The 27,802-nt window shown below is 53.7% G+C and overlaps 2 protein-coding genes and 1 long non-coding RNA gene across 4 annotated transcripts in view; 2 read left to right on the plus strand and 1 right to left on the minus strand.

Moving 5' to 3' along the window:
* PITPNA (phosphatidylinositol transfer protein alpha) overlaps window positions 1-3,308 on the plus strand; it is a 43,179-nt gene extending 39,871 nt beyond the window's left edge. Inside the window, exon 12 of the mRNA XM_050763604.1 lies at window positions 749-3,308. The gene's annotated coding sequence lies outside the window, so the exon portion shown is untranslated. The remainder of the gene's footprint in view (window positions 1-748) is intronic.
* LOC126938896 (uncharacterized) lies at window positions 3,203-4,400 on the minus strand. The gene is made up of 2 exons (XR_007720190.1): window positions 4,153-4,400; window positions 3,203-3,552 (listed from the first exon to the last, which is right to left on the minus strand). It is a non-coding gene; the product is annotated as an uncharacterized LOC126938896 (long non-coding RNA).
* Window positions 4,369-27,691, plus strand: INPP5K (inositol polyphosphate-5-phosphatase K). 2 transcript variants are annotated; one of them, XM_050763569.1, is made up of 12 exons: window positions 4,369-4,782; window positions 7,319-7,426; window positions 7,737-7,845; window positions 12,789-12,905; window positions 13,287-13,462; window positions 14,012-14,123; window positions 14,852-14,961; window positions 24,147-24,333; window positions 25,444-25,581; window positions 25,840-25,923; window positions 26,133-26,237; window positions 26,414-27,691. In XM_050763569.1, the coding sequence occupies exons 1-12, from the start codon at window positions 4,739-4,741 to the stop codon at window positions 26,468-26,470; spliced, it is 1,347 nt and encodes a 448-aa protein (XP_050619526.1). In that variant the 5' UTR covers window positions 4,369-4,738; the 3' UTR covers window positions 26,471-27,691. The 2 variants fall into 2 exon arrangements, with proteins under 2 accessions (XP_050619526.1, XP_050619527.1); XM_050763570.1 differs by lacking the exon at window positions 4,369-4,782 and having other exon boundaries at window positions 7,342-7,426; window positions 7,744-7,845.
* The last annotated feature ends 111 nt before the right edge of the window (window positions 27,692-27,802 follow it).

The raw sequence follows: 27,802 nt of genomic DNA on the forward strand, positions 1-27,802 counted from the left end.
TCCATCTCAAGTTGCAGCTGTCATGCTGGGCACTCCTGGCCCTCCCATGCCAGCGCCAGTTCCTAGCTCCCAAAAGCTGCCATTACCTGCCCTTCCCCCTTGGAAAACTTGCTGGCCAGACAGCTTTTGTTAGAACCCACTGTTGTGTCTGGTTTTTCATTTCCTTCCTCTTTATACCCCCGATCCCACACTAAGCTGCCCTCATCAGAGGTGGCATCTTTCAGATGCTGGGAGGGTGTTTCTGCCCAGGTCACAGGGCCAGAGTGGGGGCCCCTTGTTTCATGCTGTCACTCTTCCCCAAGCCTCTTCCTTCCATTAGCTCTCAGTGCTGGTTTCCCAGTGCCCTGTACACCACCCGAGTCATGGGATTCCAGCAGCTCACAGCAGTCTAATCATTGAATGAAAAACCTGGCTCTGCTCCCAATTAGGCTCAGAGAGAAAATCATTTTCGCAAATAAAAACTGGCCTCTTAACACTAAGAGGGTAAGGAGGGCCAGGGTCTCACCAGCAGTGATGCCAGGCCCTGCCCACTCTCCCTGCCCCATGTTCCTAAAGCAGCTTCTGGGGGGCAGGAGGGTGGAATTAGGTGGACTGCTGTGATGCCAGCTTCTCAATCACTGCTCAGGCCTCAGTGCCCTCCCCACTCCCTTCCCCACCCACCCACTGGCATTCCTCCTCCTTTTCAGGATGATTTACAGTGTTTCTGTTTTCTTCTCTTGCTTCCTTAATACTTTTATTTTTCTTCTAGTTTTGCAAGACAGTGGTCAACAGGAAGGCCCAGCAGCTCCATCCTCCCAAGTGACAGGCCATCTTCGGACGCAGCCGTTCTGTGCCCATTCTTCAGGCAACTTTCGATCCCTTACTGTAGCTAATTCTAGATGCCCTTTAATATTGTGAACAAATAGACCGTCTGATGTTACAGAGCCCGCGTGTGCAGGAGCCTGCTCCTCTGATACGTGGCGTGTAGGCTGCTGTATTTACAGCTCCTCCGTCTCTCTCCATTGTGTTCTGACCCATTTCTGTGTGTGCCCCCAGCCTTTATTTCCAAGTGACATTTTCGGTCTTTCAAATAGCTGCCTTTTGTGATGTAGTGATTTAAATGATTTAAGTTCATTTGTTCTCAACCTTGGATAAACTGAGGTATTTTGCTTCCTGGGCAGATCTTTGCAATTTTGAGTGCTCATGTGGGGAGAGGGGATGAGCTAAAGATACAGTGTTTCCCCCGCCCCCCCACTTCCACAAAATAGCAATGTGGTTTTGCAGCTCTGACTTCTGCTCCCAGTAACCCATCGTTAGGGCACTCTAGCACTATGGAGGTACCCAAGGCCCAGCCAGTCTCTATTTAAGAAAATTTAACAAATATGAATAACTGCCCCAATCACTGAATCTCTAGTTACTATTCTTAGAAACACCTGTGGCTTCTTGGCCCTCCTGTTGCCCACTCTGAATCTCTCTGCAGAACCTACAAAATCACCCCCAGTCAACTCTCCACTTGGAGGGAATTCTCCTAGAATGTGGCCCCTAGAATTGAGTCGCCCCCTAGATGCCAACTGTCCGACCCCGAGGAGCTCTGTACGTCCCCGCTCCTCCTCTTCCCTTTGGGGCTGGTGCTGCCACTCAGCAATAATCCTCTTTTCTCTGTGCTTTCTTAGGTCCCTGTCCTCTGTCTTTGAGGCTGGTTAGGACACAAGAGTCCTGATCTTTCATGCTGCACAATATGAGCATGCAAAAAGCTTTTTCCAGCAGAACATGTTCCCTCGTCTCCAGTTGCCGGAAAGGAATTTGGGGATCAAGAACTTAGCCCGTCCTACCCCCATGTTGAGTTCTGTCCTGGAAAATCCAAAGCCAGTAGTGATCATAGTACAGAACCCGACCAAAGTAGGCTGGTGAGGAAGTCCAGGCTCCAGGGGAATAGATGCTGCCCAGTGTTCACAGCTTCCTACAACTTGGCAGAGCCTGAGTTTGCCTCTTAGTGGGAGAATCTAAGAGAGCTGTAGTGTCACCTGACAGTCCCCAAACCTTGTGAAGCACGCTGGCCTAAGTGTGCCATGATCCCAGCCCACGCTAGCCTGGGTGCATCTGCTAATGAGAGACCAAATATTTGGGAAGCAAGAAGTGGGTGGGAGAATGTATCCTGTTTTTGTCAGTTTGTTTGCCTTACTCATTTCTAAGTGCAATAAGGGAGTGTCTCACAGGATTGCACCTGTGCCATCCTGATGGATGCTTCCCTGTGGCCCTCCTGGGGCAAGGGTGGACAGACTCAGACCCCCAGCATGGTTAGCTCTGACCTTCATGAGGTCCCTTTGGAACCAGATGTCTTGTTACAGACACCTTCCTCTGTGTGAGTCTCCTCACCTTGAGGGGTCTTTAGTAATGCATCTGGGTAGCATCTCAACTGCTGGTAGCATTTATCTGACTTGGAAAGTTGGAGAAGAGGCATTCCTACTGGAGAAAAATGTAAATGTTTTCCTGTAAGCTCTGTATTAGCTATTAATTATATTTGTACTTAAAGATGTCCCTTCTTCATTCATCAACTAGGGGAAGTCCAGATGTGGGTTATCTCGAAACAGACAAACTAACATTCTAGGAAGACAGTTGTTTACGTGGTCTGAGGGTCAGCAGCTGTTAGTCTCCTTCTTTTGGTTCTTGAGACCGACACATATCACTTTAGCCCTAACGAGGGCTCCTCCCACCTCCACCTGTTGCCCCAGTTGAAAAGCATCCATTATGAGCTAAGGTCAGCCTGGATCTGGAACTCCAGCCCATATAAACAAAGGAGGATGTCCCTGGTCTGTTCCATCCCCATGGATGGTGTTGCTGCTGGGCAACAGTGTTGGCTTCTTTTAAGTACCCCCTTTCCTCGTCAACGCCCCCCCGTCCCCGGCCCCAAACTGACTAGCACTCAGAGGGACTTATGATAAAGGCTCAGCTCCAGGGGTGGTACCTGAGTGTGTGCCATGCCACTTCAGACCAGCTGCTTCCATTAGAATTCCAGGGTCACAGCCCCAACAGAAGCAGCAGTGCCTCTGTAGGAGGGGTGCTGGGCTCTGGCCTTCTCATGCAGAGAGGTCTGGGACAGGGTCAGTATCGTGGGCATGTGTATAGCTTCCCAAGTTCTCCTTTTACAGTCCCTGCTGGGACTCCCTGACTTACTTTGGTTGGTTCCTAGTGCTACTTCTTTTACAAACTACACTTTGTAGAATTGATTAGATTACCTTGTTTATTTAATGTGAGTTTGTGCCTTTTTGTCTCAATCTTCCAATACAGGTATATTGAGAAAAAAGCAGTCTAATAAAATCCTAGACAGAGCTTTCTGGAGTCCAGTTTGGTGATGTCCATTTTCCAACTGTATATATCCTCAAACTTGCACTGATAACCCCCATTTTACCAGGGCAAGATTAGGAAGAGGTACCAAGATGTGTCTGAAAATTTCCCTTGTCAGTTTACTTATGCAAACATTGCACATCTGAACTGTAATTTGACCATTTCCTACTGACAGGATTTCCTTTTGCTTTTGTCTGCCTCCTCTTCACATCTTCCTCTTTATCCACCCTACCAAACAAGCAAAACATTTATTTAAAGTAGTTCTAGGCCGGGCGCGGTGGGTCACACCTATAATCACAGCACTTTAGAAGGCCGAGGCGGGCGGATCACCTGCGGTCAGGAGTTCCAGACCAGCCTGACCAACATGGTGAAATCCCATCTCGGCTTTTTTTTGAGACGAAATCTCGCTGTCCCGCAAGCTGGCGTACAGTGGCGCAATCTCGGCTCACTGCAACTTCCGCCTCCCGGGTTCAGGCGATTCTCCTGCCTCGGCCTCTTTAGTAGCTGGAATTAACAGGCGCGCGCCTTCAAGCCCAGCTAACTTTTGTATTTTTAGCAGAGACGGGGTTTCACCATGTTGGCCAGGTTGGTCTCGAACTCTTGACCTCAAGTGATCCGCCCGCCTCGGCCTCCCAAAGTGCTGGGATGACAGGCGGGAGCCACAGTGCCCGGCCTGCGTTTCATTTATTGACGGCTAATTTTCCAGGAGTCCAGGAATCCCCAAACGTCCTCTATGCCATAGGTAATCCAATCAGTTTGGGGCAGAAAGCCGCCTGGAAGTGGGCGTGGAGAACGGAGGCGTGAGCGCCACGGGAACGGGGAGATTACCTGCAGCCGGGGGGCGGGGAGGCCGGATCCCAGGCGGGACAGTGGCTAGGCTGCGTGTCCCCACCCGCGACCCTCGTTTACCCCCTGGGTCTCTGGACGGCGGGGAGCCGGGGCGAAGACAACACAGGACGGGGTTCTCGGATGCCTCGCGAGTGGGGCAAAGGCGGCGGCGGCGAAGCGACAACTTCCGCCGGAAAACGGTCCCTGGCGCGGGGCACGCTGGGAGCCGCGGACGGCGGGCGCGGGCTGGGCCGGGTCTGGCGGCGGCCGCGCACCCCGCCTCGTCTGGGGTACTGTGGCGTCGTGCGCTGATGACAGGCCCGACACGCCCCCCCTGACGTCCGCGATCCCGTCTTGGCTCAGCCTCTCGCAGCCTTGCGCTCGTGGGAGAGTCCCGCCTCCTCCTGCGAACCGCACCACCCAGAGCCCGGCGTGCGCCCCGGGCCCGTCTCTGACGGAAGCCGGGGCGGAAGGTCGGAGTCCGGAAGAAAAACAGCCCGCGACAGCCGGCAGGGCTATTCTAGCCGGGACCCGCTGGCCGGGAGACGCGAACCTGCCGGACCAGCGCGCGGGGACGACGGCGGCCATGAGCTCGCGGAAGCTGAGCGGGCCGAAGGGCAGGAGGCTCAGGTGAGGAGACGCTGGCAGCAGAGGAGGCCTGCTCGGGGCATCGCTGCCGCCGACCCCCTCGGGCTGCGGGCTGGGGGTGGACGCAGACCGGGAGACAAGGCACCAGACCTCCATGACTGCCTTTGGTTCAGGGGCGCTACCACGTTCTCCCACGCCTGTGTCAGGTGGGCTGCGTTGGGCCCGAGCCTCGCGCCCCCTCTAAGCCGAGGCTGCCAAGCTCGTTCCCACTGGGGCGCAAGCAGGTGTCCCGGTTGCTTTGTGGAGAGGACAGCCGTGTTGGGTTGTTTGAGGTTAAAGACATAACGAGGCCGTCACCTTTCAACTCTAGGTTACAAATCTTGTTCCTGCTTCTCATCAGCACATACATCAGGAGGTCTGCCTGATCCCATGGTGACCCCCGGGAACCCGAAATCAGATTGAGATAAGATCCTTTAGTGAAGTGACTTAGCCTGGTCTCTTTCCTGCTCTTTCACGGGGAACAAGGCTAATCGCCCACTTAGTGTAAGTCACGATGCCTGGATTTGCTGCTAATCGTCGGATTTGAGAGTGGGAACAAGAAATCCGGACTTTTGCTCTCCATCCTCTTAGAGTGAGTCTGAGAAAATAAGGCTCTGAGCAAAAGATCTTTTGTTCCTTAAGCCTCTGTCGGACAGCAGGGGGAGATCGTAAACAAATGAAGCACACAATCTCAGGCTGAGCGCCTGGGAAGGTGGTTTCTGTACAGTGTTGTTTATGCTAACAGGGAGGGACAGGAAGTTGCTTTAAACTGGCCAAGAATTTCTTGAAGTGCCTTTGAGAACGTCGACCTCTAAGAACAGGGTCTGTTGGAGAAGAGATGTTTTGGCATCATCTGCTCTTTTCTCCCGTCCCCCTGTACCCTCTGCCACTCCAGATCTCCAGCTGCTGTAGGTGCTCCTCATCGTGTGCCTAGGACTCAGGCCAGGCTGTTCCTGGTCTCTGCAGGGGCTGCAGCTCCTGCATGCTCTGTGCTGCGCACGGTCTGGAGCTTCTTGAAGAGCTGCTGTGACTGACTGTTTTGCAAAGACATCTGTAGGTCTCTCCTTCCTCTGAGCCTCTGACTGGATCCCGTGTCATTGAGGCCCCTGATCTAGTTTTCTTGCTTCCCTAAGACTTGTAAGCTGAGGTGGAAAATGTTATCCAACTGATGACTTTTCCCGAGAGAGTCCTTTTTAGTTTTCACGGAATCCTACACAGACGTAGAGCATAGACTCTTAAGAGAGATATCAAGAAACCTGTTACTTAAAAACTCCTTGGCCGGGCGCGGTGACTCAGGCCTGTAATCCCAGCACTTTGAGAGGCTGAGACGGGCAGATCACCTGAGATCAGGAGTTCAAGACCAGCCTGGCCGACATGGTGAAACCCTGTCTCTACTAAAAATACAAAAATTAGCCAGGTGTGGTGGCACACACCTGTAATCCCAGCTACTTGGGAGGTTGAGGCGGGAGAATCGCTTGAACCTGGGAAGCGGAGGCTGCAGTGAGCCGAGATCGTCCCACTCCACTCTAGTCTGGGCAACAGGGTGAGACTGTCTCAAAAAAAAAAAAAAGGCTCTCTGAAGTGCTTGGCAAAATTGGTTTCTTCCTGGGATCTGCTAGGGAGGAGAGAGGAAGGGAATATGGTGGTGTTATCTCTTTTATTTTTTAAATTCCTCTGCCCTTGTAGTGCTGAGGCCTATCACAAGGTGAAATCTGAACCCCCAGGATCTTCCTGGTGGTCTTAGGAACACTTGGGGTGAGAAGTAGGGATGGGAAGTTGCTGACTGAGCCCTAGATGATCACAGAGGTGTGCGGGTGGCTGGAGGAGCTGATGGAATTAATATATTCCTGGCAGTTCAGCCCCCTAACCCTTCCCTAGCCTGACCTGAAAGTCTTGGGCTCCCTTTGGCAACTCTGCTATATCAGCAGCACCAGTGCTGCCAGGTGTGGGCGGCTGTGAGCCTGCATGGAGGACCCAGTCCAGGGTGGGGATTTCCTGCTTCAGCCGAGAAAGGTGAGGACGGACAGCTGATGGTTCAGTATCCCCATTCCCTCCACTAGCGCAGAAACCCGCATTTCCATCATGAGTGTGGCGGATTGTGGTGACATGAGCAGGCCTAGACCCCATGCACTATCTTTTTTTTTTTTTTTCCTTTTGAGACAGAGTCTCACTCTGTCACCCAGGCTGGAGTGCAGTGGCACGATCTCGGCTCACTGCAACCTCCGCCTCCCAGGTTCAAGTGATTCTCCTGCCTCAGCCTCCTGAGTAGCTGGGATTACAGGTGCCTGCCACCATGCTGGGCTAATATTTGTACTTTTAGTAGAGACAGGGTTTCACCATGTTGGCCAGGCTTGTCTCGAACTCCTGACCCCAGGTGATCTGCCCGCCTCGGCCTCCCAAAGTGCTGGGATGACAAGCGTGAGCCACGTGCCCAGCCAACCCTGTGCACTCTCTTATCCTCCTTCCTCCATGACTGGCCGACCCCATGTACTCTCTTACTCTCCTTCCTCCATGACTTCCCTCTGCTTCCCTTCCACAGCATACATGTCGTGACTTGGAACGTGGCCTCAGCAGCGCCCCCTCTAGATCTCAGTGACCTGCTTCAGCTGAACAACCAGAACCTGAATCTTGACATATATGTCATTGGGTAGGTATCTGCAGGCTCCTTCGCCCTTCCCTGACCAGTCCCGGGTTTCCCTGTGGGAACCACTGTGGCCTGCCCTCCTCCGCTTTGGAGTCTGAAGGCCGGGAGCTTTCAGCCTGCTCCAGGGACAGTCCCATGTTTCTGATCCTGGGTCAGCAACGGCAAAGGGGGCTGGAGATCAGCCAGCAGGGGAGGGAGACCTCATGGCCGTCAGAACTCAGGGCTGGAAAGTCTGTGAACACGGTGTTAAATATCTGTGGCAGGGGAAGTAGCCTGGAGGCCAGGGGCCAAGCCTCTGAGCTGGCATGGTCAGTTTGCAGGAACTGAACTCTGGGATCATAAGCCTCCTTTCCGATGCTGCCTTTAATGACTCATGGAGCAGTTTCCTCATGGATGTGCTTTCCCCTCTGAGCTTCGTCAAGGTAACTTGCCAGTTCGTGGGCAATCGACAACTGTGTTTTCACGTCTGCACTGACCCCGCTTGTTTGGTCTGATGTGTTCCTCTTACTCCTACTTAGCCTTTCATGCTGTTTCCCATTTGTTTAAAGGGCTAAACCTCACTTGCACCTGGACCCCTGGGGCTCCTGCCTGCTTTCGCCTTTCTGAGGGAGCTGGAGCTGAGCTGAGTCTCCAGGGGTTGGCTTAACACCTGCATATGTTTCAGCTTGGAAAGATTCTGAGGGGAGGTGTAGCAGGGCTTGTGAACACCTCAGTACTGGCCCCCGCCCCAGCCACCAGTCTCTACTCAAATGCCCATCCTGAAGTCTCTGAGTGTAATAATACTGCTGTCATTTATCAAGCGCTTACTTGGTGTTAAACATCATAAGTAGCTCTTTATATTATATATGTTATTTTAAAATCGTAACAAGTGTGTTGAAATAGAGGTATTTTACAGAGAAAACCATGGCTCAGAAGTCACATGCACTATCTGGGATTTGGATCCAGGTCTTTCAAACTTTATCATCCAAGTTCTTAACTACTAATACTTTATTGCTATGCTGGTGAACTCTAAGACTGACAGATCTTAGACATGGCTAGCCTGCTGGTGTCATAGGGTATCCTCAGGTCGTACGGGACGTGCATGTCAGATTCTGAGAGTCCAGAAGTTAGGAGAGGGGAGTCAGGTGTGGTGGGTAAAAGTTCTTCGTCTGAGGGAGCAGTATACTCTGGGGTGTCTTTAGACCGTAGGAAAGTTCACAGGAAGGCCCTAGGTTGCTGGATCTTCACCTTGCTTCTGCCCTGCACACCTGAGGGATGAAACCCTCCCATTCACAGCACCTGGTGTAAACTGCTTAGAAATACCAGAATTCAGGCCGGGCGCGGTGGCTCAAGCCTGTAATCCCAGCACTTTGGGAGGCCGAGACGGGTGGATCACGAGGTCAGGAGATCGAGACCATCCTGGCTAATACGGTGAAACCCCGTCTCTACTAAAAAATACAAAAAACTAGCCGGGCGAGGTGGCAGGCGCCTGTAGTCCCAGCTACTCGGGAGGCTGAGGCAGGAGAATGGCGTGAACCCGGGAGGCGGAGCTTGCAGTGAGCTGAGATCCGGCCACTGCACTCCAGCCTGGGTGACAGAGCGAGACTCCGTCTCAAAAAAATAAAAAAATAAAAAAAAAATAAATACCAGAATTCCCTCTTTCCCCTTTCCCGGATGACTCCTTCTTCAGAATGAATTCAGTCAGCCTAGTTTGCCTGGGGGTACTGGGGCAAGAGCCGTGTATCCTTTGGAGGGGGAGCAGAATGGGGAGGAAAGAATCTAAGGTTTAGAGCTCCTGCGGATAGAAAATGCCAGCGAGAGTCCTTGGTTCCCTCCACATCAAGCCCAGAGGCCTCCTTCTGTAGATAGGGAGCTAGATCCTTACAGAGGACAGAACCACTTCTCTCTCACCCGCCACTCCCTTCGCAAGACTGCAGGCCTCCTTGCTTCTTGGCGGACTGGCAGAGGTTGGTAGGATGGAATTGAGCCAAGGAAATTAGCTCAGCTTGTGGCAGAGACACAGCTCTTTCTACCCATGTGGCCGGCTGAGATTGGGAGGCCAGCCTGAGGGCCTGGCACCCAAAACGGATGCCCTTCTTTCCCCAGCCAACAATCAGGGTGGATGGGTGAGCTCCGTGTAAGCCTCTTCTTAGGTGTGCATTTGCCAGCTATAGACTGAGAAGGGCTGACCCCCTTCTACTGCTCCAGGGCCCCCAGCCACCTCCTGCTAGTCCTTTCTTTGCTCCTCCTACTTCATTTCCTCCAACTAGAACTTTCCCTAGAACTCTCCTGCTTTTCCCACAGCCCCACCCTTTCTCCCAGTCTGACTCTGTCCTGCCCCAACCCCGCCCTCCCCACCCCCACTTTCCTGCTGCTCCTTCACAAAGTGAGCCAGTGTCTTTGTGGTGGAACCCAGTGGCCTAAAGCTGCTTTGTGGGTGGGGATTAAGCTGAAACTTTTCCTGAGTCTTTATCAGTCCCCTTGCTTCAGTCCTGACCCTGGGAGTCAGCCCCTCATGGTCCAGCCCGTCCTCCATCCCTGTTGCCCTGTGTGCTTGGGTGGGAGAGAGAGAAGACTGGGGAGGATGGTCGGCTTGAGGACACGTCTGTAGCAACCTCTGGCCAACCTGAAGTTCTCATGCCTCCCTTGCCCAGTGCTGGGTTTGAGGTTCCCCCTGCTTTGACTCTGCTCTGCTAGGGCTCGTGGCCTACAGGATCAAGTTTCATAATTCCTGGAAGGCCCCAGTACACGCTCCCCACCCGGGGATTTCCTCCTTGGCCTCCACACTTCATTCTCCGGAAACAGCGACTCGGGTGCTGGTGGTAGCCAGCCTGAACCTGAGAGGGAGAGCTACTGGCTGCGGCCCATTCTCACCCCACCTTTGGCAGCTGCAGATAGCAGGGATCTTGGCAGTCCTAGCCCCTTGCTGTTGTTTTACAATACAGGTAGCCCTCCTGGTCCCTTAGCCTCCCTAAATCTTAGTCCCTCATCTGCAAAACAGGGACAGTGATTCCTTCCAGGGTTGACAGGAGTAAATGAGAGAGGAGGCATTTGAGCTGCTGTTCGCTCTTCTCCCCAGCCTGTGGGCATCTTGAGCTGATGTCCGCTCTTCTCCCCAGCCTGTGGGCATCTTGAGCTGATGTCCGCTCTTCTCCCCAGCCTGTGGGCATCTTGAGCTGATGTTCGCTCTTCTCCCCAGCCTGTGGGCATCTTGAGCTGATGTCCGCTCTTCTCTCCAGCCTGTGGGCATCTTGAGCTGATGTTCGCTCTGCTCCCCAGCCTGTGAGCCTGTGTCCTTACCCACTGGCATTCCCTGGGTATTGCCTTCATGGACACCCAGCTGCACGCGGTATATAGTTACGGGGTTTGGGGAAAACATTTTCTTATTTTCTTTTCACTGAGCTATAATGTACACAGAAAAGCATGTAGAAATTCAGTGTACACTTTGATGGATTTTTACACATACCCATGTTACCATCAGCCACATCTAGATAAAGAGCAGACTGCGGATCACGAGGTCAGGAGATCGAGACCATCCTGGCTAACACGGTGAAACCCCGTCTCTAATAAAAAAAATACAAAAAACTAGCCGGGCGAGGTGGCGGGCGCCTGTAATCCCAGCTACTCGGGAGGTTGAGGCCGGAGAATGGCGTAAACCCAGGAGGCGGAGCTTGCAGTGAGCCGAGATCCGGCCACTGCACTCCAGCCTCGGGGACAGAGAGAGACTCCGTCTCAAAAAAAAAAAAAAAAAGAGCAGACTGGACGTGGTGGCTCACGCCTGTAATCCCAACACTGGGATTACAGAGGCAGGCAGATTGCTTGAACCCAGGAGTTCAAGACCACCCTGGGCAACGTGGCAAGACCCTGTCTCTACAAAACAAACAAAAATAGCCGGGCATGGTGGTGCGCATCTGTGGTCCCAGCTACTCAGGAGGCTGAGGTGGGAGGATTGCCTGAGCCGAGGATGTCAAGGCTGCAGCGAGCCGTGATTGCACCACTGCACTCCAGCCTGGTAGACAAAGCGAAATCATGTCTCTAAGAGGGAGAAATGGGGGCAGACGGTGGACAAAGAACATTCCCAGGGAGGGAGGGAGGGAAGGGGATAAAGAAGAGCATTTCCAGCACCCTGGAAACCTCTCATGTTCCTTCCTTTACTTTTAAGAATGCTTGGCCTGGCGCAGTTGCTCACGCCTATGATCCTAGCAATTTGGGAGGCTGAGATGGGCGGATCACAAGGTCAGGAGATCGAGACCATCCTGGCTAACACGGTGAAACCCCATCTCTATTAAAAATACAAAAACTTAGCCGGGTGTGGTGGTGGGCGCCTGTAGTCCCAGCTACTCGGGAGGCTGAGGCAGAAGAATGGCGTGAACCCGGGAGGCGGAGCTTGCAGTGAGAAGAGATCGTGCCACTGCACTCCAGCCTGGGTGACAGAGTGAGACTCCATCTCAAAAAAAATAAAAAATTTAAAAATTTAAAAAAAAGGGCCGGGCGCGGTGGCTCAAGCCTGTAATCCCAGCACTTTGGGAGGCCGAGACGGGCGGATCACGAGGTCAGGAGATCGAGACCATCCTGGTTAACACGGTGAAACCCCGTCTCTACTAAAAAATACAAAAAATTAGCCGGGCGTGGTGGCGGGCGCCTGTAGTCCCAGCTACTCGGGAGGCTGAGGCAGGAGAATGGCGTGAACCCGGGAGGCGGAGCTTGCAGTGAGCTGAGATCCGGCCACTGCACTCCAGCCCGGGCGACAGAGCGAGACTCTGTCTCAAAAAAAAAAAAAAAAAAAAAAAAAATTTAAAAAAAAGAATGCTTAAACCAAAAAATAATAGCTTTCAGATAATCCCCATAGCGTCTATGAGATAGATTCCTGCTTTATCAATGAGAAAATACACTGAGAAACTTCCTCAATGTCAAATACTAAGAATCAGAGCCGTGGTTTGAACCCAGATCTAACTTCAAAGCCAGTATCCTTAGCTGCTGTCCTCTTTCCTCTCTGAGGCCCGAGCAACCCAGGGTTACAGCCTAAGGGTACCCAGAGGATCTCAGGATAGCATCTCTGAGAGGGGACTAGGCATCCATGGGGCAGCGACTGAAGAGTTGGTGCTCTCCTCATGGCAGGCTGCCCTGGCAGCCTTATCTTCTCTCCCCACCACCCCCAGGCCTAGGAGCAGAATCTAAAACCTCAGCCCCCAGCATGTATCATTTGGCAGCTGAGGAGAAGAATGAAAGGCTTGAAACTCTGAGATTCAAACTGGGATATCGTAGACCCTGGGGCAGGACACTGCATGTAGCTGAGGGCTCTCTAGTGTCCCTAGCACGGGGCTTGGAAGGGATGCACTTGGCCTCTGTGGTTTAATGAGCGACCTTTACCCTCTCTCTCCTGCAGGTCTCCCATGTCCGTATGCAGGGGATTCTCTTACTGGTCTTTGCCAAGTATCAGCATTTGCCCTATATCCAGATTCTGTCGACTAAATCCACCCCCACTGGCCTGTTTGGGTACTGGGTAAGGACGAGCTGTTGTCCGAGTCATGAGCTGGGAAGGGTGTTTGGGTACTGGGTAAGGGCGAGCTGTTGTCCGAGTGTTGAGCTGGGAAGGGCTGGGAACTGTGGTGCTGGGCAAAAGAAAAAGGAAGTGAAAGGAATCTTGGTTCTCTGTCCAGCCCAGTGCATGTTTGTTCTTTTGCCTCACAGTGGGCTTGCTATCCCTGAGGCCAGGTGCGCGAGCTGGGCTCTGTGCATGGAGACGTCACCCTGGGAAGCTTAGTTGCTGTCCATGGGAGACCCTGGGGGAAGTGAGACTGTCTCCCCTCAGGTCTAGGATGTGGAAAGAGGGGTGGTCCAACCCAGAGTAGCTTCCCACTCTTCTGTTGACCTGCTCCACCAGGGGAACAAAGGTGGGGTCAACATCTGCCTGAAGCTTTATGGCTACTATGTCAGCATCATCAACTGCCACCTGCCTCCCCACATTTCCAACAATTACCAGCGGCTGGAGCACTTTGACCGGATCCTGGAGATGCAGAATTGTGAGGGGCGAGACATCCCCAACATCCTGGATCACGAGTGAGCCTGGTTCTGCAGACTGTTCCCCGCCCTCTGCCCCACGCTAACCCAAGCCAGCGTCCTCTGCCCCGTCACGGTTCCCCAGCCAGTGTCAGTCAGTGTTCTGGCTCCCACCCTCTCCCTGCCCCTTCCCTGGTGCCCATCTGCTGTCTCCCCTCGCTTTGCCTGCCTGGGGGCCCCTTCCTCCAGCCCCTCTGTCCTGCCTAGAAACCCTGAACACTTGGGAACAGGTCAAAGCCCTTGAGGTTCCTGAGGTCACCAGGAGGGCTTCTCAGCCTTTCCTTGTGACCAGTTGAGGAGAGGAAGCAAGGGCCACAGCCTGCTCTGTGTTTGCCAGAGCAGGCTCTTTGGTGGGTCTCTTTGGTTTGAATGGTGGTTTAGGAGCCATGAGAACAGTTCCAGAGGACCCACGTGTGCCCTGGTGCCTCACCTGCCCCTCGGGCTTTCTGTGCCCCCGCAGCCCTTGGGTTGAGCAGGCTGAGCCACCTGGTGATCTCCTTTCCCTGACTTTATCACAAATCCTCAGGCTGCCCTCCTTTTTTTCTGAAGCCTCATTATCTGGTTTGGAGACATGAACTTTCGGATCGAGGACTTTGGGTTGCACTTTGTTCGGGAATCCATTAAAAATCGGTGCTACAGTGGCCTGTGGGAGAAGGACCAGGTATCAAGTGAGGGGAGGGCCCCAGGGGGTGATCTGGGCCCACGGTGGGAGCCATGTGAGCTGTGCAGACTGTTGCTAGATGCCCTCGCCGCTGTTTTCCTTTGCCCAGTTCTGGTGGGGGAGGCTGTCTAGCAGGGCTTCGCGTCCAGGGGTGAGGCAGCCACGCCTGCCGGTTCCTGATCTTCACATAGAAGAGCCAGGGTAACAGCCCCTGGGTGTGCTTTAGAATAGGGAGCCAGATGCAGAGCATGAAATGAATTATTTAAAAAAGAAGAAGAATAGGGAACCAGAAGGGCTTTGCACCAGGCGCCACCACGCATCAGCCCATCGTATCCCTGTCGTCTGTCTTTCCCATCCCCAGCCTCGTTTCCCTCCCGGAGGGTGAGATGACCCTTTGGAGGACCCTGGCTCCCCCAGCTTCCCCTCTGACACATGTCTGCTAGTGACTTCCACTAGAGATGGAATTCCAAGTCGGGTCCCTGCAGTCCAAGGACTGGGAAACGGCAGACAGCTGCCTCCCCTAGGCCTTGGTAATGTTTCTGAAAGGATTCACCTGCTCTCTGGTGGGGGTGGGCTGTGAGTAGTCACTGGGGCAGTGGGGCAGTGGAGTGGCATTGCTTGACTCTTGCCCCATTTGTGACGGCATGTGCTGATCCCTTGAATGGAGTGTGGTACTGGGCCATTGGGTCGAGTCTAGAGGGAGATGGGGACTGTGACTTTGTCTGCAGCTCAGCATTGCCAAGAAACATGATCCACTGCTCCGGGAGTTCCAGGAGGGCCGCCTGCTCTTCCCACCCACCTACAAGTTTGATAGGAACTCCAACGACTATGACACCAGGTGAGGAGGAAGCGGGGCCAGAAGGTCTAAGAAGTCAGGTTACATTGGCCCTGCTGGCATGGGCACTGTCTCAGAATAGAAGTGTTAGGGGCCGGGAAGCCGTGTAGCCATCTCCTCTCCAGAGTGGCGCCTCCTGTCCACTTCATGAGGCACTGACTGGGGGAGCCGTCCCAGATCTCAGCGAGAGTGGGAGGGAACGCCAGTGCCGGCAAAGGCAGGAGAGGTGTGTGGGGGGTGGGGGTGTTACAGGTAGAACTAGAGGAGAGGGTGGAGCAGCCGCCTCCTGACCTAGGAGGGACTGCACGTCAGCTTCTGGAAACCCCAGACCTTCTGGTCCCCAAACAGGGCAGAAAGCTTGGGCCAACCAGTTACTGGTATTAAGGACCCCTGCCCCAGCCCGTGGGTGGGTCAGGTTCTGTGTGAGAAGGTGAAGTAGTGGGTAGAGAATTTCATCAGGATCAGTGAGATCATGAGTCTGGTGGTTAAAAGCACAGCTCTGTCTGACTTTAGACAAAGTGTTAGGCCTCGTTTTGTCATCTATAAAGTGTGGATGACACAGCAGACACCTCATGAGGCTGAGGATTGAAGAAGGCCGGCACCGAGTAACCATGGGAGAGAACTGCTATTGTGACTTTTAGATTCATGCCGGCTGGGCGTGGTAGCTCACGTCTGTAATCCCAGCACTTTGGGAGGCCAAGGCAGGTGGATCACTTAAGGTCAGGAGTTCCAGACCAGCCTGGCCAACATGGTGAAACCCCATCTCTACTAAAACTTCAAAAATTAGCCGGATATGGTAGCGTGCGCCTGTAATCCCAGCTACTCAAGAGGCTGAGGCAGGAGAATCGCTTGAACCCGGGAGGCGGAGGTTGCAGTGAGCCCAGATCTCACCTCTGCACTCCAGTCTGGGTGACAGGCAAGACTCTGTCTCAAAAAAATAATTATAAAATAAATAGATTCATGTCTTCCCATCATAGATTTACTAAAAACCTTTCTAAGAAGCTGAGAAGGGGCCAAGTAACCATCAAAACCTGAGAAAGAACTTCTGGCAACATGTCCTTGACCCAGTTTGGGGCAAGGACCCTCATCTCTTTGAAGAAAGGAAGAGCCCCTTACATGTCATGAGGGTCTTTGTCCCAGCGGGAGCGGCTCGTTCATTCTCCGAGCGGGAGTGTGTCTGTGAGGGAGGCGGGAGGTGCCAGCAGGGCAGCCCAGGCCTTTGGGATTTAGCCAGTGCAGGACAAGAGGTAGAACTCAAGCTTAGTTCTGGAAGTGGTACAGCAAAGCCAAAATATCCTTGCCAAGGAAAGGGGGAAAGAGCGAGCTGACTGAGCAGTGTGGAGCAAGATAGGGTAGGGTTGTGAGCAGGGCCGTCCAGACAAGAGGAGGCAGCGGACGCTGGGGACGGGACCCGCCCTGGGCAACAGAGCAGGCAGGAAAGGAGGTAAGAGGCCAGGCTGCGACAGGCTGGCCGGCCCAGACCAACAGCTGCAGGGAGACTGCCAGTCTCTGCAGCCATCCATTAGAAACGAGAGTCATGGTGGGAGCTGTAAGGACAGGCTGGGGCCTTGGGTGGGGAGAAGTTGCTTGAAGCCAGGAGTTCAAGACCCACCTGGGCAACATGGTTAGACCCTATCTCTACAAAAATTTAAAAATCAGCTGAGTGGGATATGCCTGTAGTCCCAACTACTCAGGAAAGCTAAGGCAGGAGGATCACTTGAGCCCAGGAGTTAAAGGCTGCAGTGAGCTGAGATTGACCCATTGCACTCCAGCTGGGCAACCCTGTCTCAAAAAAAAAAAAAAAAATTCCTCTTTAAACACTTGCCAGCAGGAAGAGAGGTGCTGGCAGGCCCTACGGCCAGGTGGCCCCTTCTCCCAGCCCTGTGCCAGAGAGGTCTCCAGGAGACTGAAGTTTGTTGGAAAAGCTGGATCTGGGCTGGAGTTGACAGGGTCTAAAAGGGTAGTGAGCTTTGGAGAAGTTCAAGGACTTCCCCAGGGAGCTCACCCAGTGAGTGGCAGAGCTGGGGCTCAGACTGATCTCTGAATCTATAGCCCACAGTGCTTTCGTCAAGCCCATTGTGCGTCAGGATTCATGGTCATCCTTGCCAGCAACAGCAAAAAGGATGGCACGGTGAGGAAGGCAGACTCCTGCTAAGGAGGAGGCGCACACCTATTTCCAAATAACAGCTCACCGTGATTGGCGGGCAGGCGTGCACCCAGGCTTTGCCTGTGTCAGTTCTTACCATGTCCTCTTTAGGTAGACAGTGTCACTATTGACTGTTTACACAGAAGGCAACTGAGTCTCAAAGAATATATAAGTAAGGAGCAATAGACTTCATCACTGCATGAGGATTGGAACTCATATCTGTGTCTGTCGACTCATGAGCCTTCAGTACTTCCCTTTGGCTGGAGCCCAGGAAATGCAAGAATGTCCGGGCAAGAACAGGGGACATGGTAACTGAAATACTCCTGGCTGGGGCCAGGGTCCAGAGGCAGCTGGGAGTTCCTGCAGTGAGCAGGGCCTGAGCCCACCTGAGGCAGAGACATTCCTATCTAATGAAACTGTTATTTTATCCTTGAAAACCCAGTTGAGACATCACTTTTCCTAGGACGCCTTCCCCCATCTCACTGAGAGTTCCTTTCCTGCCCTGTGCCGCTCCCAGCCTTGCGCACGCCATGCTCTCAGTGTTGCTTTTAAGCAACACTGTACCTTTTCAGCAACAGTGTACCTTTCTTACTGTACTGTGATGGCCCAGAGAGCAGAGACGATCTGATTTAGGACCATCCCTGGGAGTAGCACAGTGCCTGGCATATGTTACCAAGTCCGGGAGTTAGTAGAAGGTTTCCAGAACTGCGTGCAGAAGGTTGGAGCAAATGTTAAGGAGACGGACAGCTAACGCTAGGAGAGGCCTGTCAGACTTCCTGTCAGGAGAGTATCTTGAAGGAAGCACAGAGTTTGGCAGAAAGCAGAGGGCAGGCTTTCCAGTCAGACAGCACACTGACCAGAGGCACCTGCAGGGGCCGGTCTGATGAAGTGACCGAGCATGAGTGTGCTGGGCCAGCGACTACAGTGTTCCCAAGCCAAGATGTAATGAGAGGCTAGCTCCCTTATAGGGGAGGGCGAAAGGGCTGAGGGCAGGGTGGGAATCCTGCTAAAGTCCCGGATTACACTGGAGTTTTGTTACAGTTGCCACTATGAGCCCAAACTGTTTTATTTTTTCCAGACAGCGTTTCCCTCTTGTTGCCCAGGCTGGAGTGTAATGGCATGATCTTGGCTCGGTGCAACCTCTGCCTCCCGGGTTCAAGTGATTGTCCTGCCTCAGCCTCCTGAATAGCTGGTGATACCCCATCTCTGCTAAAAATACAAAAAATTAGCCAGGCACCCGCCACCATGCCTGGCTAATTTTTTGTATTTTTAGTGGAGGTGGGGTATCACCATCATAGAGAGACCCCTCCCCCTACAAAATTCTTTTCAAAGACCACGTGGCCAGGTGCGGTGGCTCACGCCTGTAATCCCAGCACTTTGGGAGGCCGAGAGGGGTGGATCATGAGGTCAGGAGATTGAGACCATCCTGGCTAACACGGTGAAACCCCGTATCTACTAAAAATACAAAAAATTAGCTGGGCGTGGTGGCGGGCGCCTGTAGTCCCAGCTACCCAGGAAGCTGAGGCAGGAGAATGGCGTGAACCTTGCAGTGAGCTGAGCTTGCAGTGAGGAGGCGGAGCTTGCAGTGAGCTGAGATTGCGCCACTGCACTCCAGCCTGGGCAACACAGCGAGACTCCGTCCCAAAAAAAAAAAAAAAAAGAATGAACAATACAGGTGCCCAGTGATCAGCCTGGCCATGGCAAGGAAAAGGAAAAAAGGAGGGTGGGGGCGAGCTGAGAGTCGTGAGGAGGAAGGAAAGACAGGCTCTGGTCAGGACTTGGGGAGGATCCTTACATGACAGCAAACGTGGGCTCCCAACCATCACAGGGAAGTAAGGGAGGGAGAATGCTTTGAAAGAATGTCCGCCGGGCGCGGCGGCTCAAGCCTGTAATCCCAGCAGTTTGGGAGGCCGAGGCGGGCGGATCACAAGGTCAGGAGATCGAGACCATCCTGGCTAACACGGTGAAACCCCATCTCTACTAAAAAATACAAAAAAAAAACTACCCGGGCGAGGTGGCGGGCGCCTGTAGTCCCAGCTACTCGGGAGGCTGAGGCAGGAGAATGGCGTAAACCCGGGAGGCGGAGCTTGCAATGAGCTGAAATCTCACCACTGCACTCCAGCCTGGGTGACAGAGCGAGACTCCGTCTCAAAAAAAAAAAAAAAAAAGAAGGTGCATTCGTGTGGTTCATTACCCAGTTTTTTTGTTTGAGACGGAGTCTCGCTCCGTCGCCCAGGCTGGAGTGCAGTGGTGAGATTTCAGCTCACTGCAAGCTCCGCTTCCTGGGTTCACGCCTTTCTCCTGCGTCAGCCTCCTGAGTATCTGGGACTATAGGCGCCCGCTACCACGCCCAGCTAATTTTTGTATTTTTAGTAGAGATGGGGTTTCACCGTGCTAGCCAGGATGGTTTCGATCTCTGGACGTGATCCGCCCGCCTCGGCCTCCCAAAGTGCTGGGATTACAGGAGTCAGCCACCATGCCCGGCCCTTTGTTTGTTTTCAAGAGGGAGTCTTGCCCTGTTTCCCAGGCTGAAATTCAACAGTGCGATCTTGGCTCACTGAAACCTCCGCTTCCCAGGTTCAAGGAATTCTCATGTCTCAGCCTCCTGAGTAGCTGGAGTTACGCCGCCACGCCCAGCTAATTTTTTTTTGTATTTTCAGTAGAGATGGGGGTTTCGCCATGTTGTCCAGGCTGGTCTCGAACTCGTGATCTTGTGATCCACCCGCCTCAGCCTCCCAAAGTGCTGGGACTACAGGCGTGAGCCACTGTGCCCGGCCAATTTTTGTTTTGTTTTGTTTTGTTTTTTTGAGACAGAGCCTTGCTCTGTTGCCCAGGCTAGAATGCAACAGTGCAATCTCGGCTCACTGAAACCGCTTCCCAGGTTCAAGCGATTCTCCTGCCTCAGCCTCCCGTGTAGCTGGGATTACAGGCGCCCGCCACCACACCCAGCTAGTGTGTGTGTGTGTGTGTGTTTAGTAGAGATGGGGTTTCACCATGTTGTCCAGGCTGGTCTCGAACTCGTGATCTTGTGATCCACCCGCCTCAGCCTCCCAAAGTGCTGGGACTACAGGCGTGAGCCACTGTGCCCGGCCAATTTTTGTTTTGTTTTGTTTTGTTTTTTTGAGACAGAGCCTTGCTCTGTTGCCCAGGGTAGAATGCAACAGTGCAATCTCGGCTCACTGAAACCGCTTCCCAGGTTCAAGCGATTCTCCTGCCTCAGCCTCCCGTGTAGCTGGGATTACAGGCGCCCGCCACCACACCCAGCTAGTGTGTGTGTGTGTGTGTGTGTGTTTAGTAGAGATGGGGTTTCACCATGTTGGCCAGGCTGGTCTTGAACTCCTGACCTTGTGATCCGCCTGTCTCAGCCTCCCAAAGTGCTAGGATTACAGGCATGAGCCACCACACCCAGCCCCATTACCAAGTTGGAAGCATTGCTAGGCACCTGGTGTCCAAGGCAGATTGAGGGACGCAGTGTCTGTAGTCTCTGGGATGGGAATACCACATTCCAGTGCCCTCTGAACACTCCTTACAAGAGTGAAAGGTTGGAAACAACCCAAGGATCCAACAAGCAGACCAGGGTTAGTCAGAGTTCCCGCTTCTCGACCACTCCCTTGACGCCCTTTAATTTCGTTGTTGCTCTTTGAAGTAAGTACTGTTATCACCCCATCTTAACAGTTGAAGAAACTGAGGCTTAAAGAAATGAAGTCACTTGCCCAGGGGCATACAGCTCTTAATTAACAGGACAGAATCTTCCCCCAACTGGTCCCTGATTCTAAAGGCTGAGCTCACCACGACGCCAGTCTCCTCAGTTGCTAGAGTACTTAACTCTTACTGTTGAAGGGACAGCAGTACATTGGGAACATTTATATAAAATAGCAGTTGAATAGGCCGGGCACGGTGGCCTACGCCTGTCATCCCCACACTTTGGGAGGCCATGGTGGATGGATCACCTGAAGACCAGAGTCGGAGACCAGCCTGACCAGCATGGTGAAATGCCATAGTTGCGCATGGCCGGGCGCGGTGGCGCATGCCTGTCATCCCAGCACTTTGGGAGGCCAAGGTGGGCGGATCATGAGGTCAGGAATTCAATACCAGCCTGGCCAGCATGGTGAAACCCAGTTTACTAAAAATACAAAAATTAGCCGGGCGTGGTGGTGCATGCCTGTAATCCCAGATACTTGGGAGGCTGAGACAGGAGAATCACTTGAATCCGGGAGGCAGAGGTTGCAGTGAGCCGAGATTGCGCCACTGTACTCCAGTCTGGGTGACAGAGCGAGACTCCGTCTCAAAAAAAAAAAAAAAAATTGTAGTTGAATAAAAGAGGAGACAACAATAGTGTTTCCAACTGATTGCGAGTATATGGAGCTGTAAACATTAGATGGGCATTTTTGAGGGACGAGCTTGAGCTTGGGTTTTTAGTAAGTGTACCTGGTTATTGAGTACCTGTGTGCCAGGATCTGTGTGAATGCTGAGGATACACAGGACACTCCAACAGCCAAGTCCTTGCCTTCAGGGCTCACACACTAAGTGACGTGCTGAGTGGGAAACAGAAAATTGCAATATAGTGTAATCGTATAATACTGGTATAAAATGCTTCAAAAGCAAGAAGATGAGGTCCGGGATGGCTTTGGCAGAGGCCTCTCCCTGGTGAAGAACGGTGTTCCAGGCAGCAAGTACCACAAAAGCAAAGGTCCAGAGGCTTGAGAGAGTCAGCAAGGTGGAGTGGGTGTGGGGAAGTGGTGTGAGATGAAGGACGGGGGTGGTCAGACTCCTGAGCCCCTTGAAAGCCCCACTTGGGGACTTAAACTTTATTCTGGAGGCAGTGAAGACACCTTAAAAGTTCTAAAATAGCCAGGTGCCCTGGCACACGCCTGTGGTCCCAGCTGGTCAGGAGGCGGAGCTGGGAGGGTTGCTTGAAGCCCAGGCGTGTGAAGCTACAGTGAGTTAGGATTGTGCCCCCGCACTCAGCCTGGGCAACACAGTGAGGCCCTGTGGATAGATCAGTAGATGAGGTGACATGTGAGACCCTGTCTACAGATTGATTGATTGACCCAATCAGGCTGTTTTACTCTGGGCTCATTCAAGAAAGGGGATTGTCCACCAAGGGGGAGGAACCCAGAAACAGCAGCTGTCCTGCTCCCCCTACCACACACGCAGCCCACCTCCAGAACTCAGGGCTACCGGGCCAAGCTGAAACTGCCCCAGTAGTCGCTTGGGAAGGCTGGATTACGGGTCAGAGACTTTCCTTTGGTCAACTTCAGTTACCTAGAGGAGGAATGCATTTTGTCTCCAGAGCTGTGTGACCTCTTCCAAACCCCGGTGGGAGGTCTCTCAGTCAACTTTTCTTTTATTTGGAGACAGAGTCTCGCTCTGTTGCTCAGGCTGGAGTGCAGTGCTGCGATCTCGGCTCACTGCAACCTCCACCTCCCAGGTTCAAGCGATTCTCCTGCCTCAGCCTCCCGAGTAGCTGGGATTACAGGCACCCGCCACCATGCCTGGCTAATGTTTGTACTTTTAGTAGAGACGGGGTTTCACCATGTTGGCCAGGATGGTCTCGATCTCCTGACCTCATGATCCGCCTGCCTCAGCCTCCCAAAGTGCTGGGATTACAGGCGTGAGCCACCACACCCGGCCTCAGTCGACTCTTAAGAGGAAATCATAAAGGCCAGTGTGCATGGGGAGCTCATTTTGCACCAACCAGTGTGCTAAACATTTTATGTACTTGATCTCATTTAGTCATCTCAGCAACCCTTTGCAGCAACTACTGTTACTCCCTCCATTGGCAGACGAGGAAGCTGAGGCCTGAAGAGGTTAGTTTGGTGGTCAAGAGCACGTGCTCGGCCGGGCGCGGTGGCTCAAGCCTGTAATCCCAGCACTTTGGGAGGCCGAGACGGGCAGATCACGAGGTCAGGAGATCGAGACCATCCTGGCTAACACAGTGAAACCCCGTCTCTACTAAAAAATACAAAAAACTAGCCGGGCGAGGTGGTGGGCACCTGTAGTCCCAGCTACTCGGGAGGCTGAGGCAGGAGAATGGCGGGAACCCGGGAGGCGGAGCTTGCAGTGAGCTGAGATCCGGCCACTGCACTCCAGCCTGGGCGACAGAGCGAGACTCTGTCTCAAAAAAAAAAAAAAAAAAAAAAAAAAAGAGCACGTGCTCTGTAGTCGTGCTGGCTGGCCCTATATCCTGACTCCACCAGTTAATAGCTTGTGACTTTGGGAAAGGTGCTTCCCTTCTGAGCTCAGTCTGTGTCTCTACTTGTAAAGAGAGCATGATATACCCAGGCACAGTGGCCCATGCCTTCTAATCCCAACGTTTTGGAAGGCTGAGATGGGAAGATCATTTGAGGCCAGCAGTTCAAAACTAGCCTGGGAAACACACTGTGTTTACAAAAAACTGTTTAAAAATTCGCTAGGCATGGTGCCACGCACCTAGAGTCCCAGCCACTCAGGAGGGTGAGGTGTATTGCTTGAGCCCAGTAGTTTGAGGCTACAGTAAGCTGGGATGGCACCACTGCACTCCAGCCTGGATGACACAGCAAGACCTTGTCTCTTTAAAAAAAAAAAAAAAAAAAAAAAAGGTATGGTAACAGTCCAGATCACAGGCATCATCTGGTAAGCATTTCCTACGTGCTTCCCTTCCCTTTCCTGAGGTATCCTTCTAGTATGCAGGGCAGTCAGATTCAAGCTCAGGTCTGTCCAGTCTCAGAACCCCAGACGTCAGCTGCTTTGATCCACTGCTGCATTTGCTCAAAAAAGAGCAAATGAAATGAAATGTTTCTGAGTCACAATCTGACCCTAAAAACATAAGCTGAACATACAGAGGGTCCTGGCTAAGTCTCACAAGGGCCAGCATACCTTGGATTCTGTTGGGCACCTTCCTGCCTGCTGCCATGCTCCCTCCGGCTCTGGCCTGGGGTCTGTGGCTGCCAGTGGGTGCTGGAGTTTGGGGCTCCAGCAAGCTCTCGTGGGCTCCTTTCTGCTCTTATGCCAACCTTTCTTCTCTCCCCATCCCTCCTCTTTCTGCCTCCTGCCCCCGCAGTGAGAAAAAACGCAAGCCTGCGTGGACCGATCGCATCCTGTGGAGGCTGAAACGGCAGCCCCAGGCTGGCCCCGACACTCCCAGACTGCCGGCCCCAGACTTCTCCCTGTCTCTGAGGAGCTACAGCAGCCACATGGTGTACAGCATCAGTGACCATAAGCCTGTCACCGGCACTTTCGACTTGGAGGTGAACTTCCAGGCTGCCTGATACTTGCCAGAGGAGTAGCTATGCTGGCCACATCCCCAGGCCCTCCATCCCTGGATTCGAATGTCAGCCAGTCCCCCAGGGGAGACCTGTGGAGGCCATGATTGCCTTTCCTGCCAGGTCAGATATCCCAGCTCCTCTTAGGAGCCGTTGGTGGCTCTGTCAAAAACGTGTTCAAACCCTTTGTGAAAAGGTTTCCATTTCCTTTGGGTATTCTCCCTTGGGGCTAATGAGTTCCATTAGGCTTATTACCCAATGTGAGAAGTAGGACTTCTTTTATTTGTCCTAAACCTATCTGGATCAAGTTGCAATGGGAGCTCCCTCCACCCCTGCGTCCTTGTATCTTGCTGTCTAAACGACCAAGGTGTTGGCCTCCTTCAGGCTGCTGCCTGTCAGCCTTCACATGTTCATACAGGTTTACCGGCGTGCGTGTGCGTGTGTGTGCGTGTGCGTGCGTGCGTGTCTCTCGTTCTGCCGTCCAGGTTGGAATACAGTGGTGGCATCACAGCTCACTGCAGCCTCCACCTCCTGGGCTCAAGTGATCGATCCTTCCACCTCAGCCTCCCTGGTAACGGGACTGCAGGTGCCACCACGCCTGGCTACGTTTTGTACTGTTTGTAGACGCAGGGTTTCACCATGTTGCCCAGGCTGGTCTCGAGCTCCTGGGCTCAAGTGATCCTCCCAAACTGTTGGGATTATGGGCGTGAGCCACCATGCCCGGCCCACACTGGTTTCTCTGTTGTGTTCTTGCACATTCACAGCTGTTCTCACCAGAGCAGCCCCCATGTGGGGCTTTGGGTCAGATACCCAGGAGGCCTGACAGCAGCTGCCTGGCCACCTCAAGCCTCTCAGCCGAGCCTCTGCTCTCCGCCATTCCTACCCCCGCCATTCCCTGACAGGGCCGGCCACCCTCCTGACTGGCGTATGGCCCTCTTTCCTGCTGGCCAGCCAAAGCCCGCTGGAGCAGCCCAGCGGAGTCCTGTGCCCACCCCTCTGGGTGCCCCACCTTCCCCGCTATGTTGGAAGGGCACAGTGAGGAACACTTGGCCTCAGAGGAGGGAATGACTCAGCCCCTCCCACCCCCGTGTCTAGCTGAAGCCATTGGTGTCTGCTCCGCTGATTGTCCTGATGCCCGAGGACCTGTGGACCGTGGAGAATGACATGATGGTCAGCTACTCGTCAACCTTGGACTTCCCCAGCAGCCCGTGGGACTGGATTGGACTGTACAAGGTGATGTGGTGGCAAGGCAGGGAGTCCATCAGCAACAGCCCCAGTTCGTCCTTCCCGAGGGCTCCTGGGAGCTGGGCAGATGCTGACAAACACCCTCGTCCACCCCAGCGGTTCTTCTGTAGCTAAGGGCTGGCAGGGAAGGGCAGCGGGGAGGCGTACAGTACAGTAGCCAGGCCCAGCGGTGAGACTCTTCTCCTTAGGACTTGCCTAGCATCCCACGTCCTCCCTGACCACTGATGGCCTGACTCCCCCTCACAGGTGGGGCTGCGGGACATTAATGACTACGTGTCCTACGCCTGGGTTGGGGACAGCCAGGTCTCCTGCAGCGACAACCTGAACCAGGTACGTCACCAGCAGGCGGGCCTGCCTCAGCACTCCTGCCTCGTGGAAGGAACAGGGTGCTGGATAACTTGTCACTCCGAGCTGGGCTCCGCCTCAGCACTCCTGTCTCATGGGAGGAACAGGGTGCTGGATAACTTGTCCCTCCGAGCTGGGTGGAGCCCAGAGCCCTGGAACTGACCCCAGTCCTGTCCATCCCCCTCCCCCTCCAGGTTTACATCGACATCAGCAATATCCCTGCAACTGAAGATGAGTTTCTCCTCTGTTACTACAGCAACAGTCTGCGTTCTGTGGTGGGGATAAGCAGACCCTTCCAGGTAAGTGATGCTGGTGAGGGAAGCGGGAGCGGGAGGGCTTGAGCCCATCGTCGGTTCCCTGAGGCCCAGGCCTGGGGCCAGCCTGTAAGTGAGGAGCCGCTGCAGTGGAGGAATGGGGTGATGGAAAGCAGAGGAAGGCCCACTCTCCACTTCCACCACCTGCTTTACCCCTGCAGATCCCGCCTGGCTCCTTGAGGGAGGACCCACTGGGTGAAGCACAGCCACAGATCTGAGCCAGGATGGGAGTGAATCCCAGGAGGAGGCCAGAGCTGGCAGCCAGCTCTGCCTTTCGACTGCCAGGAGTGCTGGGGGCCCAGCCTGACCCCCTGAAGAGACAGCCAAGTGTCCTCCGCATACGCCTCCCAGAGTGAGCTCTAGCCAGACTCCTTTGCTCTCTCCACTACTCATCTCTGGAATTAGCCACTTAAATACAGGTTTTTGTTGCTGAGATGTGAGTGAAACCAGCTAGTGCATCAACAGCGAAGACCTGGGGACAGTTCTGCGTCTTATTTCTGGATTCCTACCCCCTCTTCTAGTCTAGCCCAAGTAGTCCCGCCAGGCACATGCCCCATTTGGCACAGGCCTGCATTCTTGTCGTGCCATCCTGGGCCTCAGGCTGTCTGGGCGGGGAGATGCTCACATTCGTACAGGCTACATAGACTGGTGCAAGCAGTGCTGGTTTCCAGGAGTCTTGTCATCTCATAGCTTGTCCCGGGAGGAGTGAACAGAGGGTCTGGATTCCTGCTCTCAGCAAAAGCAGTCTGACCCCTCTGGCCAGGCTCTTACGTCATGGTTGTGAGGAGGCTGATGAGGGTCCTTCGGCCAGCACAACCTTCCTCCCTACCCACGGCGTGGAGTCTGACCCAGGAAGTTCCAGAGCCTGAACAGAGAGAACTGGGAAGGATCTAGGTTCGCTTCTGCTGGTAGCTTGAGTCCCATGCCTCCGCCCTGCCGGCTGAGGAAGGGGTGACAGGTGGTCAAGGAGCTGTGGCCACAGAGTTTTCCAGGGTGGTCCTTGTCAGGTTAGGTGCATATGCACCACCCTTGTCAAGAGTCATTGACGACAGCCCCCCTCTGGACCCCCCAGGACCTCAAAGTGGGGGCAGGCAGAAGGGAGAACCAGCTCAAGACATTTTGGAGGATCTGGCCCTGGGGGTCTTCAGAGAGCACTCTCTAGGGGCTTTGTGGACATGGTCTGTCCCCACATCCACCACTTGCCTCCTGCCGTGGTCACTCGGCAGCCCTTTTCCCAGAAGAACACACCTCTGGGAGCCCGCTCGGTGCTTGTCCTGCCATCCTGTGTCCTGAGACTCAGGCCACTCCAGCTGCTCTGTGTTGCAAACTCTCCCCCTCAAGCCTGTGTATGAAGAGCTGTCCCCTGGCTTCCAGCAGGCCGTGGCCGGCTGTTTTGTGACTGTTACATTGTGCAGGGGTAATTAGAAGCGTGGCTTTTACACTTGTGTGTGACTGATGACTGGGGGGTGGGGGGTACAGTGGTGGGCCTGGGACTCGCTGTAGACTCCAGGAACAGGGGCCCTGGAGATCCCAACTAGACTTCTGTGTCT

Source organism: Macaca thibetana, chromosome 16 (assembly GCF_024542745.1).
Source record: "Macaca thibetana thibetana isolate TM-01 chromosome 16, ASM2454274v1, whole genome shotgun sequence".
NCBI classification, from domain to species: Eukaryota; Metazoa; Chordata; class Mammalia; order Primates; family Cercopithecidae; genus Macaca; species Macaca thibetana.

Excerpts from the sequence above, each read along its gene's own strand:
- INPP5K (XM_050763569.1), top strand. The coding sequence starts at position 4,739 with ATGAGCTCGCGGAAGCTGAGCGGGCCGAAGGGCAGGAGGCTCAG. Across the intron at positions 7,846-12,788 it reads CCCCTCTGAGCTTCGTCAAG|GTCTCCCATGTCCGTATGCA; the intron begins GTAACTTGCCAG and ends TCTCTCCTGCAG. Across the intron at positions 25,582-25,839 it reads ACTGGATTGGACTGTACAAG|GTGGGGCTGCGGGACATTAA; the intron begins GTGATGTGGTGG and ends TCCCCCTCACAG.